At 40.0% G+C, this 13,585-nt stretch overlaps 1 protein-coding gene across 2 annotated transcripts; it reads right to left on the bottom strand.

Moving 5' to 3' along the window:
- Positions 1 to 206: 206 nt before the first annotated feature.
- LOC134865139 (UTP--glucose-1-phosphate uridylyltransferase-like) lies at positions 207 to 12,934 on the bottom strand. Of its 2 annotated transcripts, none has more exons than XM_063884581.1 (10): positions 12,507 to 12,934; positions 9,280 to 9,395; positions 7,139 to 7,246; positions 4,457 to 4,642; positions 4,247 to 4,380; positions 3,507 to 3,804; positions 3,041 to 3,238; positions 1,908 to 2,150; positions 1,041 to 1,145; positions 207 to 541 (listed from the first exon to the last, which is right to left on the bottom strand). In XM_063884581.1, the coding sequence occupies exons 2-10, from the start codon at positions 9,376 to 9,378 to the stop codon at positions 434 to 436; spliced, it is 1,479 nt and encodes a 492-aa protein (XP_063740651.1). In that variant the 5' UTR covers positions 9,379 to 9,395; positions 12,507 to 12,934; the 3' UTR covers positions 207 to 433. The 2 variants fall into 2 exon arrangements, with proteins under 2 accessions (XP_063740651.1, XP_063740650.1); XM_063884580.1 differs by lacking the exon at positions 12,507 to 12,934 and adding an exon at positions 10,540 to 10,796.
- Between the last annotated feature and the right edge of the window lie 651 nt (positions 12,935 to 13,585).

Below are 13,585 nucleotides of genomic sequence, written 5' to 3'. Positions count from 1 at the left end.
TAAACCAAAGATAAATGAAGAAAATTGCACATGAATAATTATACTTTATTAGGTTATATCCCTCTGAATCTGAGCGTCACTCTGGAGGCTTTTATTTTGAAATCCCACAGTTTTCATCTGTCTGAAAGGTAAAAATCTAAAGGAAATGAACCTTCAAAATAAATCAAAATAAGATATTAAAAACTACAGAAACAAACGCCACTCTGTTGACTGTATTGCACTTTTTATTTGACAGCAGAAACCCCACAGTGCTTTCAGTAACAGGAAGTTCTCTGGTGTCTGCAGAGGGGAACAGGAAGACGTTGACCTTTGACCCTTCAGGTTGTCTTTACATTAGAACAACCTGTGATCGTTCATCAGCTGAGAGCAGAGGAAATAATCTCAGAGTCTCTTCAAGGCTTGATTGATCGTGTGTTTTTTCTCCCAGAATGCCTCAGTGGTCGAGGATCCGCAGGTTTCCTGAAACGATTTTGTTCTCCAGCATCGCTCCGGCGGGAATATCGATCCGGTCTCCGTGATTGGCTATGATGATGACGGTTCCCTGGTGGAAGTAAAGAGGTTTTATAATTAAACGCGGTGTGGTTATGTTACTGGTTTATTGTTGGCAGAGGTACAGGAGGTATCAGATCCGTATAAGGATAATTAAGGTACTAATGCAGCACCATTAAAATACGTAGACTTTTCTATGACGTGTTTTTCTTTAGGTTATCAACGCCTGATCGGTACCGTGTATGTACAACCTTCAAGAGAGAAGAGTAATAGTGTAGTATTTGAGAAATAAGATTACAAATATGGTCATAGGATGATGTAAACAATATAGATATCCTATAATAACCCGAAAAAGTCATTAGAATTGAATTTGTTTTACTTGAAGCATACTATTTTATGACACTTTTGTTACGTAATATGACTTTAAATGTTTTATTTTTTATTGCATACTTCTAAGAATTGACTTGGCATTCTGTATTTTTACCTTTAATCATTACTAGGACTTTTTATGATTTAGTCGTGAGAGGTGAGTGACTGTGAGTGTGGGTCACCTTCAGAGAGACGTTCTTCCCGAAGGTGACGTCTCCGGACACGGTGAGATGGTCGAGCTCCAACATGTCGGGAATGCTCTCAAACCTGCAGAGGAACTCCTGAACCTGAAAACCACACAAAACACATGACCAATGTTCAAACCTAAATATCTGCGGAGGAAAACACCATGTCAACACTTCAGGCTTTTTTATTGTGGAATTTAGAAAACCCTTTGACCGTGTCGATGCTTCAACGTTAGATGTGTAATCCAATGTATTTATCAGCCAAAATAATTTGAGTTGTTCAGATTAAATAAAGTATTCCTGTTCACAAAAACAACGTCATTAATCAAAGTTCAGTTCTTCACGGAACAATTATTTTGATGTTATTTAGAAAATGTTAGTTTCAGAAGATAAAAGTATTTTTATCTTGAGGAAAAAAATAGATTTGAGGAAAACAGGATGAAACAATGTTTTGTTTTCTAAAGCTGTGGAGACAATTAAGCAATTATCATGAAGGAAATACTTTGCTTTCCCCAATTAACGAGACGCATGTCCCATCTTTGCCTTCTGTAGGAACAAAATGATCAAATGTAGATCCATATTTTCCCCCTGAGATTTGTGAAAACAGTATTTTTATGGAATTTGAAATCGCTTTACATTTAGTTTTCCATCTTAAGATCACATGATGAAATCCTAAACTTATGATAAACGGATTTACCAAAGCAGATCTCGGTTTAGGGAAACTTAAAAATAAGTGAAGCTGACAACAGAAGCAGTCTGCAGTTTAGAAAGTTATTAACTAAGTTATTAAATAGTTGAAACTGAGAGTAGTATCTGAACCCCTCCCTGACTCTTCAGTAGTCCCCTGCGGTCCCTGGAGCTGACCTTGGTGAAGGAGCTGCCCAGCTTGACGTGCGGCGTGGAGGGGAACTCCCTCTTCTTGCTCATGGTGAGCGAGCCGGCGTCCAGGCTGTAGAGGTTGGACATCACCAGCAGCAGGTCGGAGGACGTCTTCACCGGCAGGAAGCGGCTGCGCGGCACGTTCACGCCCAGCGCGTTGTTGAAGCTCTTGATGGCGGCGCCCACCGCCGTCTCCAGCTGGATCACGTTCAGACCGCCGTCCAGCGTCTGCAGAGGAGAGACTCTCGGTGATATTGTGAGGAAATGAACTGCTGTTTAACAAGACACTATATCCTGCTCTCTGACACATCTGTACGTTGTGTTGATCAAACAAACAACAACATGATTCCATTTTACTGAAGACATTACTCTGCTTTCTTGAAATGACAAGAGAATTAAGCAGATATCACATCGAGATAAGAGATAAATGAAGGTGCTCTTCTGCAGAGGCATGAGAGTCTTGATGAGGAAATCAAAGTGTTTTTATCAAGATATATCCTGCTACAATTATCGTGCCGTCTCTACATGAAGTCTGAAAGGAAATGACTTAATTAATGTGAAGAAACTTTATGTATTTATCAAGAAGCTCCTTTTTAATTATAGTTTCATGATAACATTTTTTATTCTGTCTCAGAAAATAAAGCCTCTGTTAAACCTTTATCTTGAGATCATTGATGAATTAAAAAGTGATGATATGTTCAGATTAATATCTTGTTAGATGGATGTATTAAAAAAAAGTAGGTATTAATTGAATATTGATTTATCTCGAGAAATGATTTACCAAAGACGTTGAATTGTCCGTTTGACTGAAGATACATTTCCTTTTTAAATTGCTCAATACTTAGTTTACTTGCATTGTAGTTCCTTAAATGGAAGTATATAAATCAAACACCATCTGTATTCTGCAATCTACCTGCAGGATCTTTGCTATTTTCAGTTTGTTCTTCATGGTTGAATGCGATGATTGTAAGTTGCTTTGGATACAAGCTTCAGCTAAATGTAATGCACTAAACCCATTAGTTCTGTCAAGATGCTGTAACATAATTAGGAAATGTAAAAGGAAGTGTTACCCACTCAGCAGTGATGACAGCCGAGTGATTTCCTAAAGCGAGCCTCACCTTTGGGTTGACGATGATCTCCAGGTCCATGGCGTTCTGCTCCTGCAGCCTCTTGATGGCGGGCAGAGAGATCCACAGGTTGTTGGTGTTGAAGATCTTGAACTTGGTGACGGACTTGAACTCGTCCACGTGAGCCTTTGGGACCTGAGCGATCTCCAGCAGCCTCAGGTGATCCTTGTACTGGATCAGAGTCCCGCCCTGCGGAGAGGAGGAGACAGGAAGTAGATCTTTGTGACAAAGGAAGGGAAGAGTATGCCAGATGTTAGCTCATTTCCCTGGGCAGGTACACACATACAAACACAAATAACCAATCAGAGCAGACTGGGCTCTGGTTTCAGACAGAGGGTGCTTTTTTTGAACGTCAAAGCATGGAGACATGTCCCAGGAGAGACGCTACACAGTGATATGAACCTGAGAATGAGCAGAATATGTTTAGCTGGAAGCATAATCCACGCCCTGCCCTCACCTTGACATCGGCCCTGGTCTTGTCGGTGACCTCCATGATGAACTCGCAGCGCCGGTCGGCCGGCTGGCTCATGAGGTGCTGCAGGATGAAGAGGTCCACGGTGGCGCCCAGGTTGTCGATGTTGGACACGAAGATGTACTCCTTCCCCTCGGCCAGCAGCTGGTCCAGCAGCCCGCTGTTGCTGAAGCTGGCGTAGATGTCTCCGTGACCCGGGGGATACCACGCCTCCCCGTTCTCCCCCCCAGTCCCCATATTCTTGGCGATGGGCAGCAGAGACTCCTTGTTGATCCTCGGATACCTGCGGGGGGGAACATGGATAAAAGATAAGCGATATTTTATAGATCCCAAACTGGGAGGTGTTTTCTTTACAGCAGCGTAAAAACACAAGGCATTGCTCCTTCACTCTTTTCACAAGGTGCACAAAAGGGATAGCAACCCGTCTTGTCTTTGGATTTGGATTTTTTTAGTTGCAATAAAACAGAGTTACAAATAAAAGTGCTGATATTTATATGTTGATCCAGGATCCACAGAGTCAAAGGCTGCATGGCAGACACAGTTTACTGTAAAGCTGCTGATACAAAACACTGGAAACACAAAATAATAAATAAATGTCTCTGATGTGTGTGTGTGTGTGTGTGTGTGTGTGTGTGTGTGTGTGTGTGTGTGTGTGTGTGTGTGTGTGTGTGTGTGTGTGTGTGTGTGTGTGTGTGTGTGTGTGTGTGTGTGTGAGAGTGCTGTACCTGCTCTGGTTGAAGGTGTGTATGTTGACGCGGAGGTGTTTGTATTTCTGCAGGATCTTATTCGTGTCCTCGTCCGTGTTGAAGGAGTTCATGAGGACCAGAGGAACGTCGGCGTTAAACGTTTTGTTCAGATGCTGAGGAACAAAAACAGAGTTCAGGTTAAACCGGACCCTCTGAAGCTCTGGAAGCGCTTGTTTCGTGCGTCTGCACCTCTATCTGCTTCACGGTGAGGTCCAGGAAGGTGTTCTCGTTGCGCACGCTGATCAGACTCTTGGGGCCCTTGCAGCCCATGCTGGTCCCCAGACCCCCGTTGAGTTTGACCACAGCCAGCTTGTTGAGGCTGGCAGAGATGTTGTCAGGGAGTCCCTTCAGCTTGATGTTCTCGTAGGGCTGGATCTGAGCAGAGGGAAGGACACGGTCAAAGGGGCTTCACAGGGGTCGCTAGCCCTAAACACTGTTGGCATATATCTCAGAGTGTCTTTCATTTCTGTGAGGAGAACTAGAACAGACTGACAGCTTACAGAAGGATTTCTCTGATTAATAACCACTGAGATATTTCTATGCACAGTGAAACGCATCAGCTGTTTATTAGACAACTGTATATTTCAATAGTCCTGAGGGAAGCTTTTTTTATGTTGTGAAAGAAGGAGGCCACCTTTAAACGTGTGACCGTAATCTGCAAATTCACATATAAAAAATACATGTAATGTTGGCTAAAAAGACACGAAAAATGAACGTACAGATGCTAGAATAAATAGAAAAGAGACGGGACGGAAACCACAGACTGATGGAGGTGTGAGAGGTGTTAGAGGGCCCAAAAAATAAATACATTTACACGTTTTTGGACTTTGTGTTGCCTTTACTGACCATTAAAATCCATCACATAGAATCTCCTCATATCATATTTCCATATATTCTGCAGATTATGTATTTTGTTAAATTACACCTGCACTGTTTGTTAATCACTTTCTATATCTTAGCATATTTATATCCAACCCTTTCTGGATATTCTTTACATTTTCCCGCCCTTTTTTATGGCAGTTCTGGTAGCATAGCCCCAGTTAGACACCCTCATTTACTCCTCATTTAGTTGTGACTTGGCCCAGCCTTTAATGTGTGTGTGTGTGTGTGTGTGTGTGTGTGTGTGTGTGTGTGTGTGTGTGTGTGTGTGTGTGTGTGTGTGTGTGTGGTGTACGTGCGTGCGTGTGTGTGTTGCATAAGTATAGTGTTACTGGTTCTGCAGGAGACGAATGTGAGCGTATGCTCGACCTCGCCTCCTAAACCCAGACCCTCACATGCTGCTGCGGTCACAGCTATTTTTAGTCCTGACCTTCATTCTGCACGGGTATTTTAGGTGTGTGTGTGTGTGTGTGTGTGTGTGTGTGTGTGTGTGTGTGTGTGTGTGTGTGTGTGTGTGTGTGTGTGTGTAATGTCACCATGCTGATACATAGTTGGCTGCTGCCTGGATGTTCTCAGGTCTGGTTTCGTTAGCTTGTTTCAGGGACGGTCAAAGGTTTGATGTTGGTCAGCTGATCGGATCGTTTTCCTCTCGCTCACTCAGAGGTTGTTTTTAAACTCGGTGCAGAGAACTAAAATCTGCCTCTGTTTCTCTGCCGTACGTTTTAATTTATAGCAGATTCAGATTTCACTCCTTGAAAGCACCACCGCTGTAGAGATGTGTTTCCTTCATTCACTCTGAGTTTCCTTTGATGCTGATCCTTGGAACCTTTTCTTTGAAATGTTGAATGCTCTCACTTCTATCTATCTGATATCTATGATTTTTGACCACAAATAAGAAGAGGTTGAGAATTAAATCATATTGTCCTCCCTATTCTAGTGATTTTTGATGGTCTAAAACTATTTAAATTGAATGAAATGTCAATGTGTTGGTGCAATGACAGAAAGGAATAGTTTTACTTTGAAATGATTTATTAATCGACTATCTTTATTTCTTAAGGTTGGCAAAAACATTACAGTTAATTTAATCAGAATTATTCGTTCATTCTTGTCTCTTTCTCTATATAATGAAGTCCTGTCAACCCCTTAAAGCGAGGCATATTAACAATCAATGACACGATAAACTGGTTCAAGTCCCTGAACAGATTTGAAATATGGAAAGTGGACTGCTACTTGGAGAGGTCCCAGTTCACCTCCTAGGCTCTGCTGTGGTGTCCTTGAGCAAGGCACCGGACACCTCCAATCCCCCCTCCCCATTGCTCCCCGGGCGCTGCACAATAGCTGCCCACTGCTACTAGTACTAGGATGGGTTAAATGCAGAGGACCAATTTCACTGTGTGTGCTCTGCTGTGTGCATGTATGTGACTAATAGAGAGGGTTTCATCCTCTGATTCTACAAAAACACTATAAATAAAGTTCTTATTGGAGGATGCTCTGGATCAGGGTTAGGGAGCTAATTCATGAAATGTCTAGTGTTACATGTGAAATACGACTACAAAGCTGAACTTTTACTGTAAATATATATCTAATTGTTAACCCCGGTGTTGAATTTAAACCCTTTAATGTACAATAGAGACACTGAAGGCAAAGTTTTAAAAAATGCTGAATCAAAAGAGGAGAACTATCTAGCAAATCCTAAACCTTCTGATTCCCATTCTGTATCTTGTCGGCTAAAAAGCTAACAACCAATACATCAGTTCTGTAAAAATATTGAGATATTCTGTCGTCAGTAGGGTTCACTTGAGGGTAGAGTAAGGACAGGATTTCTGACTTGACTCCAGAATACGCAGCGACGTGTTTCTGTCACATTTATGACGGAGCAGCCAGACGTCCTGCAGAGCTGTGTGACTCTCTGTCTGAACACTGACCCTTGATCAGAGCAGAGAGGATTGCGACATGCTGCCTCTCTCTCTGCCGGACGCTGTCTGTGCTTACCGACTCCTCCGGGGGGCGGTTGATCTTCGCCCAGTCCACAGAGGGACCTTTGACCTGCAGGAACCTGTGGAAGAGATTCTTGAAGCCATCGAAGTCTTTCCTGGAGATCTGAAACACAACAGAAGATACATCAAACTAAACCGTGATCGGGAAATGGAGAATTGATATTTTTTGATGATTTTGTTTGAAGTAAATACAACTCTGGCACATTTTAAGTAACGTAAACATTCATTTAATGGGGACAAAGCACTTCAATACACTGTCTCTAGAGCTATGTCCCCAATAAATACACATGTTTAGTTGAACTGCAGACACACACGGGTCAACTGAGCAACAAAACACAACAACATCTTAAAGCATGTTCAATCATTTTGTTGTTCAGTCTCTCCAAACTGTCTCACTTCCTGCCTGTGGCTCAGCTACAAGCTCATTGGTTCATGCTGAATCCATACGTCTTTAAAACACAGGTATATAGTTCCAATTTCTATTTCCTGAAACAGCTGCACACTGAGGTTCTTGGATCAAACAAGCAGGAGGAAGTAGTGCAATTGTTGGGGACTACTTTCAGCGGCGGATTAATCCACGTTTGCTGCTGTAGTGAGTATTTGTGGCAGCAGGACGGTGTGTGTGGTGTGAGTCAATATAAACTAAAGTGTGTGTGTCCAATGGTGATAAACTATAGTACAGTGAGTCTCATTGATGAGTTTTTAATAGTTTTACGGACAAAAATGGAGCTCTGTGGCCCAGAGGAGGAAGATCTATCAGGATGTTACGCATACATTACTCGTCATGGGATTTGTTGACAGGGAAATATAAATATCAGCAGAATATTTGCCAAGATTTCAGTACAGTTCTTTAAAAAATATATTTGTTTCAACATATTTGCAGCATTACGTGTGTGTGTGTGTGTGTGTGTGTGTGTGTGTGTGTGTGTGTGTGTGTGTGTGTGTGTGTGTGTGTGTGTGTGTGTGTGTGTGTGTGTGTGTGTGTGTGTATGTGTGCGTGCGTGTGTGTGTGTGTGATCTCAGGGTTGTTCACCTCTCTCCAAACAGAGTGTGTGTTTTATCAGTGTGATAAGACGGCTCTGTGTGCAACTCTTTACAAATATTTGTGACGGCTGCATCAGCCCATGACTCCTGGTACCCTGTGGGTCTTAAATCCAGACGTAAGACTTTGAAATGCTGCTTCACACTACACTCACTTCAGTGTCACATGCATAAGAACTAAACACACACACCAGGAGAGGCAAATGGTTTCTACAAAAGGCAATTGGAGGTTTAAAGTCGATAAGGGCAACACACTTGATCTTGGCTCAGATTTAAGGGATGAACTGGAATATCCTCAGAGATTAAAGTCATAAAGTCGTGCAAGGAACCACCAGGAGTTTAGCTCAAAATCCACAGATTATCATGACTATCCTCACATGAAGGATATTTCAATGTCACACACCTCCTCACTCATGTGTCCTCCAAATCTGTGGGCCTCTTCTCATAGCCTTCCCATAATCCCCGGCTCTGCTACTCTGTCATTTTAGTTTTACGTACTACGGCTGATCGTAGGTTTCTGAATGAACAAATCTGATATTATATCAAACTTATTATTAATCCTGATGAGGAGGATAGCGTCCTTCAAATTGTCATATTTTTATGAGAGCATTTTTTCGTAACATCTTTGAATTTTAAGTAAGTCAGATTGTCTGTGAGTAAAAACAGTATCTATAAAACTCTAAAGGTAAAGATTCTTCAGTCTGTTTACAGCCTGTTACATGTAGGGGCATTTTGATGATGTGTTATTGAAAACCCTGAAAGAAAATGAAGTTTAAATCTTCTATAATAACATGTCGAGTTGTTAGGAGTCGTTCTTTAGGCTCTTATTTTGAAGGTAGCTTTGGGCACCTGGTGATTGTGTATCTATTGGTGGCGCACCAGTATAGGCATATGGTTTTCTACATAGGAGAACTATAGGAAATGCTGCAGGTGAAGAATATAGGAAAACCATCTTTCATTGCACTTTTGCTGATTGGACATAAACGAAACAACCTTCTTGCCTGGACTTGGATCATTTCATTGCGTAAGATTTGCCTCAGGGAAAGAGGTATTCAGATATAAACTTCTTTATCTTTGGGAGTTATTTTTCCTCACCTCCGCCTCCGCCTTGTTGGCCGTGTTGAGCAGCGACTCGAGCTCGCGGTGCATCGACTCCTCGTGCTGCGCTCTCAGCTTCTCCTGAAACTCCGTCATCACTCCTCTCGTCAGGTCTGCAGACACACAGTTTAAATCTTCATTTCACTTTTACTTTAGAGGCAAAAACCATGAGAACTATTCTGCACCTGCAGGTTGGAGGTCATGCAAAAACTGCTCAGAGACAAACATGTTTTACCTTAACATCACACAGTATTTAGAGACAGAAAGCTATTTAAACCGATGGATTTCTTGGCTTTAAATGAAGAAATAGCCGATGCAAAACAGCACCACATCTCTCCGTAAACACCATATATAAAGAAGGTAAACTAAGGTAGTTTGCAGGATATTTCATTCATTTCTTCACAAACTATATTTTTAATTAAATGACAATTGGTCTTTACAGGTGACCTTAACGACCTCAAATCAGTTCAAGCAAATAGTCTCCTTCAGGTTTGGAAATAGTTTACTTGCACAAGTACAACATGTCTGCAGAGAAGCTGTGCATCTCTTATATCTCAATCAAAATGCTCTTATTTAAAGTACTTTTGCATAAATGGGCATTATGCATTTCAAATATTGGTCGTACAGTAGAAGATAAAGGAACAAAATAAGAACATAGAATTTGATTTAGAAACTAAGAAGTTATCAGTCTTTCCCGTCTATTTATTCACTGCCGATAGACTTTAGAAATATCTGTCAAACTAAGTTTTATTCAATTATTTTTATGCATTTTACTAAACCTGATGAGTGTGATACACATTTGCAGTTCCACTTGATACTGTGTCTTTAAATCCCTAATTTATCTAAAATATATATCTTTATTTTAAATAAATCTAATATATGATGACGGTTTTTTTTTTAAAGTTAAGGTGATGCGAACTTTAAAAAGGAATTCCATTTAGACTAAATTGTTATTTTATTAAAACAACATTTTTAAACAAACAAAGAAGCCATTTGGAAAGTTGACCTCATTGTGTGTTAGTGAAATTCAATTAAAGAATGTCCTTCGTATTTAGAGGACAACATGTATCCTTTATGATGAATTTTACGAGACAATTTAAACACAGAAGCGTTTGGTTCTTTGACCTCTTAAAAGTCGGTGATGTAAAACATGAAGTTATTCTGGCTCTGAGAAAACCAGAAAGTTAGTGATTGAAGGACAAAAGTCAAATCACACACAGAAAGAAGTCCCAAAATCCAGCGTGTAAAAGAACTTACCCGCTACAGTCAGAGACATTTTACCAGTCTTTTTAAAAAACCAGACACAGTAATGATATGATCTGTGGAAAGGAAGCAGCGGAACGTTCTGGAGCGATTCACAGAGAGTCCATGAGTTTATTTAAAAGTGAAAAATGGTCCCAAAGAAGAAGTCAGCTGTGAGGGAACAACAGACGTCCTCCTCTTCCTCAGCGCTGAGGAAGCTCTCAGATCTGAAGCTCTGACCCCGAGCTCAACACAAGGCCTGCCCACACACATACACACACACCAATCAAAACAGACAACAGACAGTGTGTGTGTGTGTATGTGTGTGTGGGTAATTGTCTGTGCAGCCCACCCTACGTCACACCCCCCTCTGTGGGCTTTAAATAGAACTCAGTGTACAAACAATGAGTGAAACATCGAGTTGGTCAATCGATTATTCGACTGACAGACAATTAAATATCTAATTCATTTATTCTACTAATCAATTAAATACTAATGAGACAAATTGTGGAAGTTTAAGGGCAGAGAGCTTAGCTAATAACGGAGCAGACCTCCTGTAAGTCATCCAAATTCAACAGTTTTGGACCTCAAATATGATGGTATTTTAACAGCAAACTTTATAAATGATACGTTTCAGAACATATAGGGAAGTTGTTGAAAAATGTGGTATTTAAAAAGGAATAGTTTTGATGTCAGCTCCATTTTGTTTATACTTAATTTAAGGGTCACCATTAAAGAAAACTTAACTTCTGTCCACTAACATTCGACTTTCTTACCGCCGCTTTGTCCTTGGGCAACACACTTCACCCCTAACTGCTCCTAATATTTAATACAGTAATGTAAAGGGCTTTGAGCACTTATTTTGAATAAACAAAAGCTTCCCTACAATCCCCTCGGAAGAAATACTTAACATGTGTAATCTTAGTAAAATATTAGTGTGTAAACCTGACTTGCAGAGTGTACGTTTGTTACCAGTAGAAACTGTTGTGTGACGCTTCTTATAAACATCTTAAAAATGTGCCTTGAAACTCAGAAAGTGAATTTTCACATGTAGATAACAGCAGATCGTAAATTGTACCCAAAATATCTTCCACTTCTCGGATCAACGTATTACTCGTGCAGCATTTGGAAACAGTTTGGGATTCAATTTGTATTTATCACAAAATAGGTATTTTTACAAACCTTCCTGTATTTCCTGCATGCTTTAGGTCGAAATGATATATATTTGGTATAAATATTGTACTCATTACATTTTCTAGAGATCTTCTCTCTGTTTTTATTGATGCAGTTTTTGTCAACTGTACTATCCTCAATCTCCATATTGTTGAATGTGTTGTTGATGTAAACTCAGTGAGGCTGTAATGGTGACCTCATACCCTGACATTTAAACCAAGTGTGTAAAAGGTCAACTCAATGCTTATTTTCAGTCTTTAAAATGTGTTCACAGTCATGTAAGTGTACATTTAATGGTCTTTTAGTGTATCAACAGAAAGAATAGCAAGTGTTTTGTGTTCTCTTTATTTTATTTCCATTTGAACAATTATGAATGTCACTTCATGCATGTTTTTATATTGTCACTTACCATTTTAACACTTTTACCTGATGTTGCATTACCTATTTACATCTATAAATATTACAGATATATATTTATAACTTCTTTATTATGCATTAACATTAACTGCATTCCTGTGTATTCATTTTGCAATAGCTGTAATTTACAAAGGTGGTGTAAACATGGTATTAATATATATTTTATATGTGTGTTTTGACTGTGTGTGTACCTTATGTCTTAGGTTTTTTTTCACACATACCCAAGCACACACACAGAAGCAGATGCATGCCACAGCAGCAGTTCACATAATGTTTAAACTCTGTGAGATTTCACTTGAATCCCCCTGAAAGCTGCAGACAACAACAGCTGTTTCTCACACACTTCTGCTGCAGCAAAAGGTCTGTCTCAAGGAGCTATAACAGTTACCCACCTGTCAAAGTACCGGGAAATCCTCAAAAACAAAGCCGAGGAACACCCGGATAACCTCGGCCAGAGACAGACTATCTCCCAGAGTACTGCTCAGATCCAGAGGACTTGTTTTTAGGGATAGAAAGTTCAATTAAAAGGGTAAAAGTCGCTGTTTCATCTTCCTGCCGCTGCTAGCTTCTCTAACTGACCGCCAGCCTGCAACACACACCGCCTGACGCAAATGACGTAACGCGCGTGAGTATTAAACAAGAGCGCTGATTGGTCGAAGATGCCCGTCAATCAGAGAAAGACGCCAGCAAGTCCCGCTTACTCAGGATGGTCTATTTTTACTACAATTAATGAATTTAAATCAAAGACTTCATTGTTTTGACATTTGCATAAGTATATTTGGTTTAATGCACTTTTACTCATATTTTTAGTAAGTTCTATATGTCAAATTAATTAATTTTAGTTTTAAATGCATGCAATTTGAACTCAATTCCTGTTAATTCCTCTGCATATTCCATCATGTGTGTTAATTTACCTGATTTAACTTTATTTACGTGTATAATAAGTTCATACACCTGCTTGCACTGAAGTGTACAGCCATATTATATTTTATATGCCATGATTTTTACTGCATAACAACTACACAACTAGATCTTAATTGTAGAGTCTAACAAATGACACTTATCGTGATGATGGTATAATAATCTGTTATGGTCATATTGCCAAATGAGAGAGAATATAATAATGAATCAGTAATAAAACAAAAGATCAGGTTTCTATTTATGTGCAGATTGGATCTATGCTGCCCTCATGTGGTCAGACATGTGTACTGCAGGGCGCGATAAACGGGATGTACAAATAAAGTAAGCTCCATAAAGATGTTCCTTCTGATCAGTTATCCTGATTTTATTTTATTATCTGTATCTATTAACAGCTCATAATTAAATAAAGTTCTTATCAATGTTATTTAGGCTGAAATAATGCAAGAAAACATAAATACTGTGGACATATTAATGTACTGTATGCACTATGAAGGGTCAGAAGATTGGCACAAACAGAGGCCATGTTTAAGTTTATCAAGCCGTCAATACA

Source organism: Eleginops maclovinus, chromosome 5, assembly GCF_036324505.1.
Source record: "Eleginops maclovinus isolate JMC-PN-2008 ecotype Puerto Natales chromosome 5, JC_Emac_rtc_rv5, whole genome shotgun sequence".
NCBI classification, from domain to species: Eukaryota; Metazoa; Chordata; class Actinopteri; order Perciformes; family Eleginopidae; genus Eleginops; species Eleginops maclovinus.
Note: the sequence above shows the minus strand (reverse complement) of the source record. Positions and strands in the feature narration are given on the sequence as shown.

Excerpts from the sequence above, each read along its gene's own strand:
- LOC134865139 (XM_063884580.1), bottom strand. Across the intron at positions 3,805-4,246 it reads CACACCTTCAACCAGAGCAG|GTATCCGAGGATCAACAAGG; the intron begins GTACAGCACTCT and ends TCCCCCCCGCAG. Across the intron at positions 1,146-1,907 it reads TGGGCAGCTCCTTCACCAAG|GTTCAGGAGTTCCTCTGCAG; the intron begins GTCAGCTCCAGG and ends TGTGGTTTTCAG.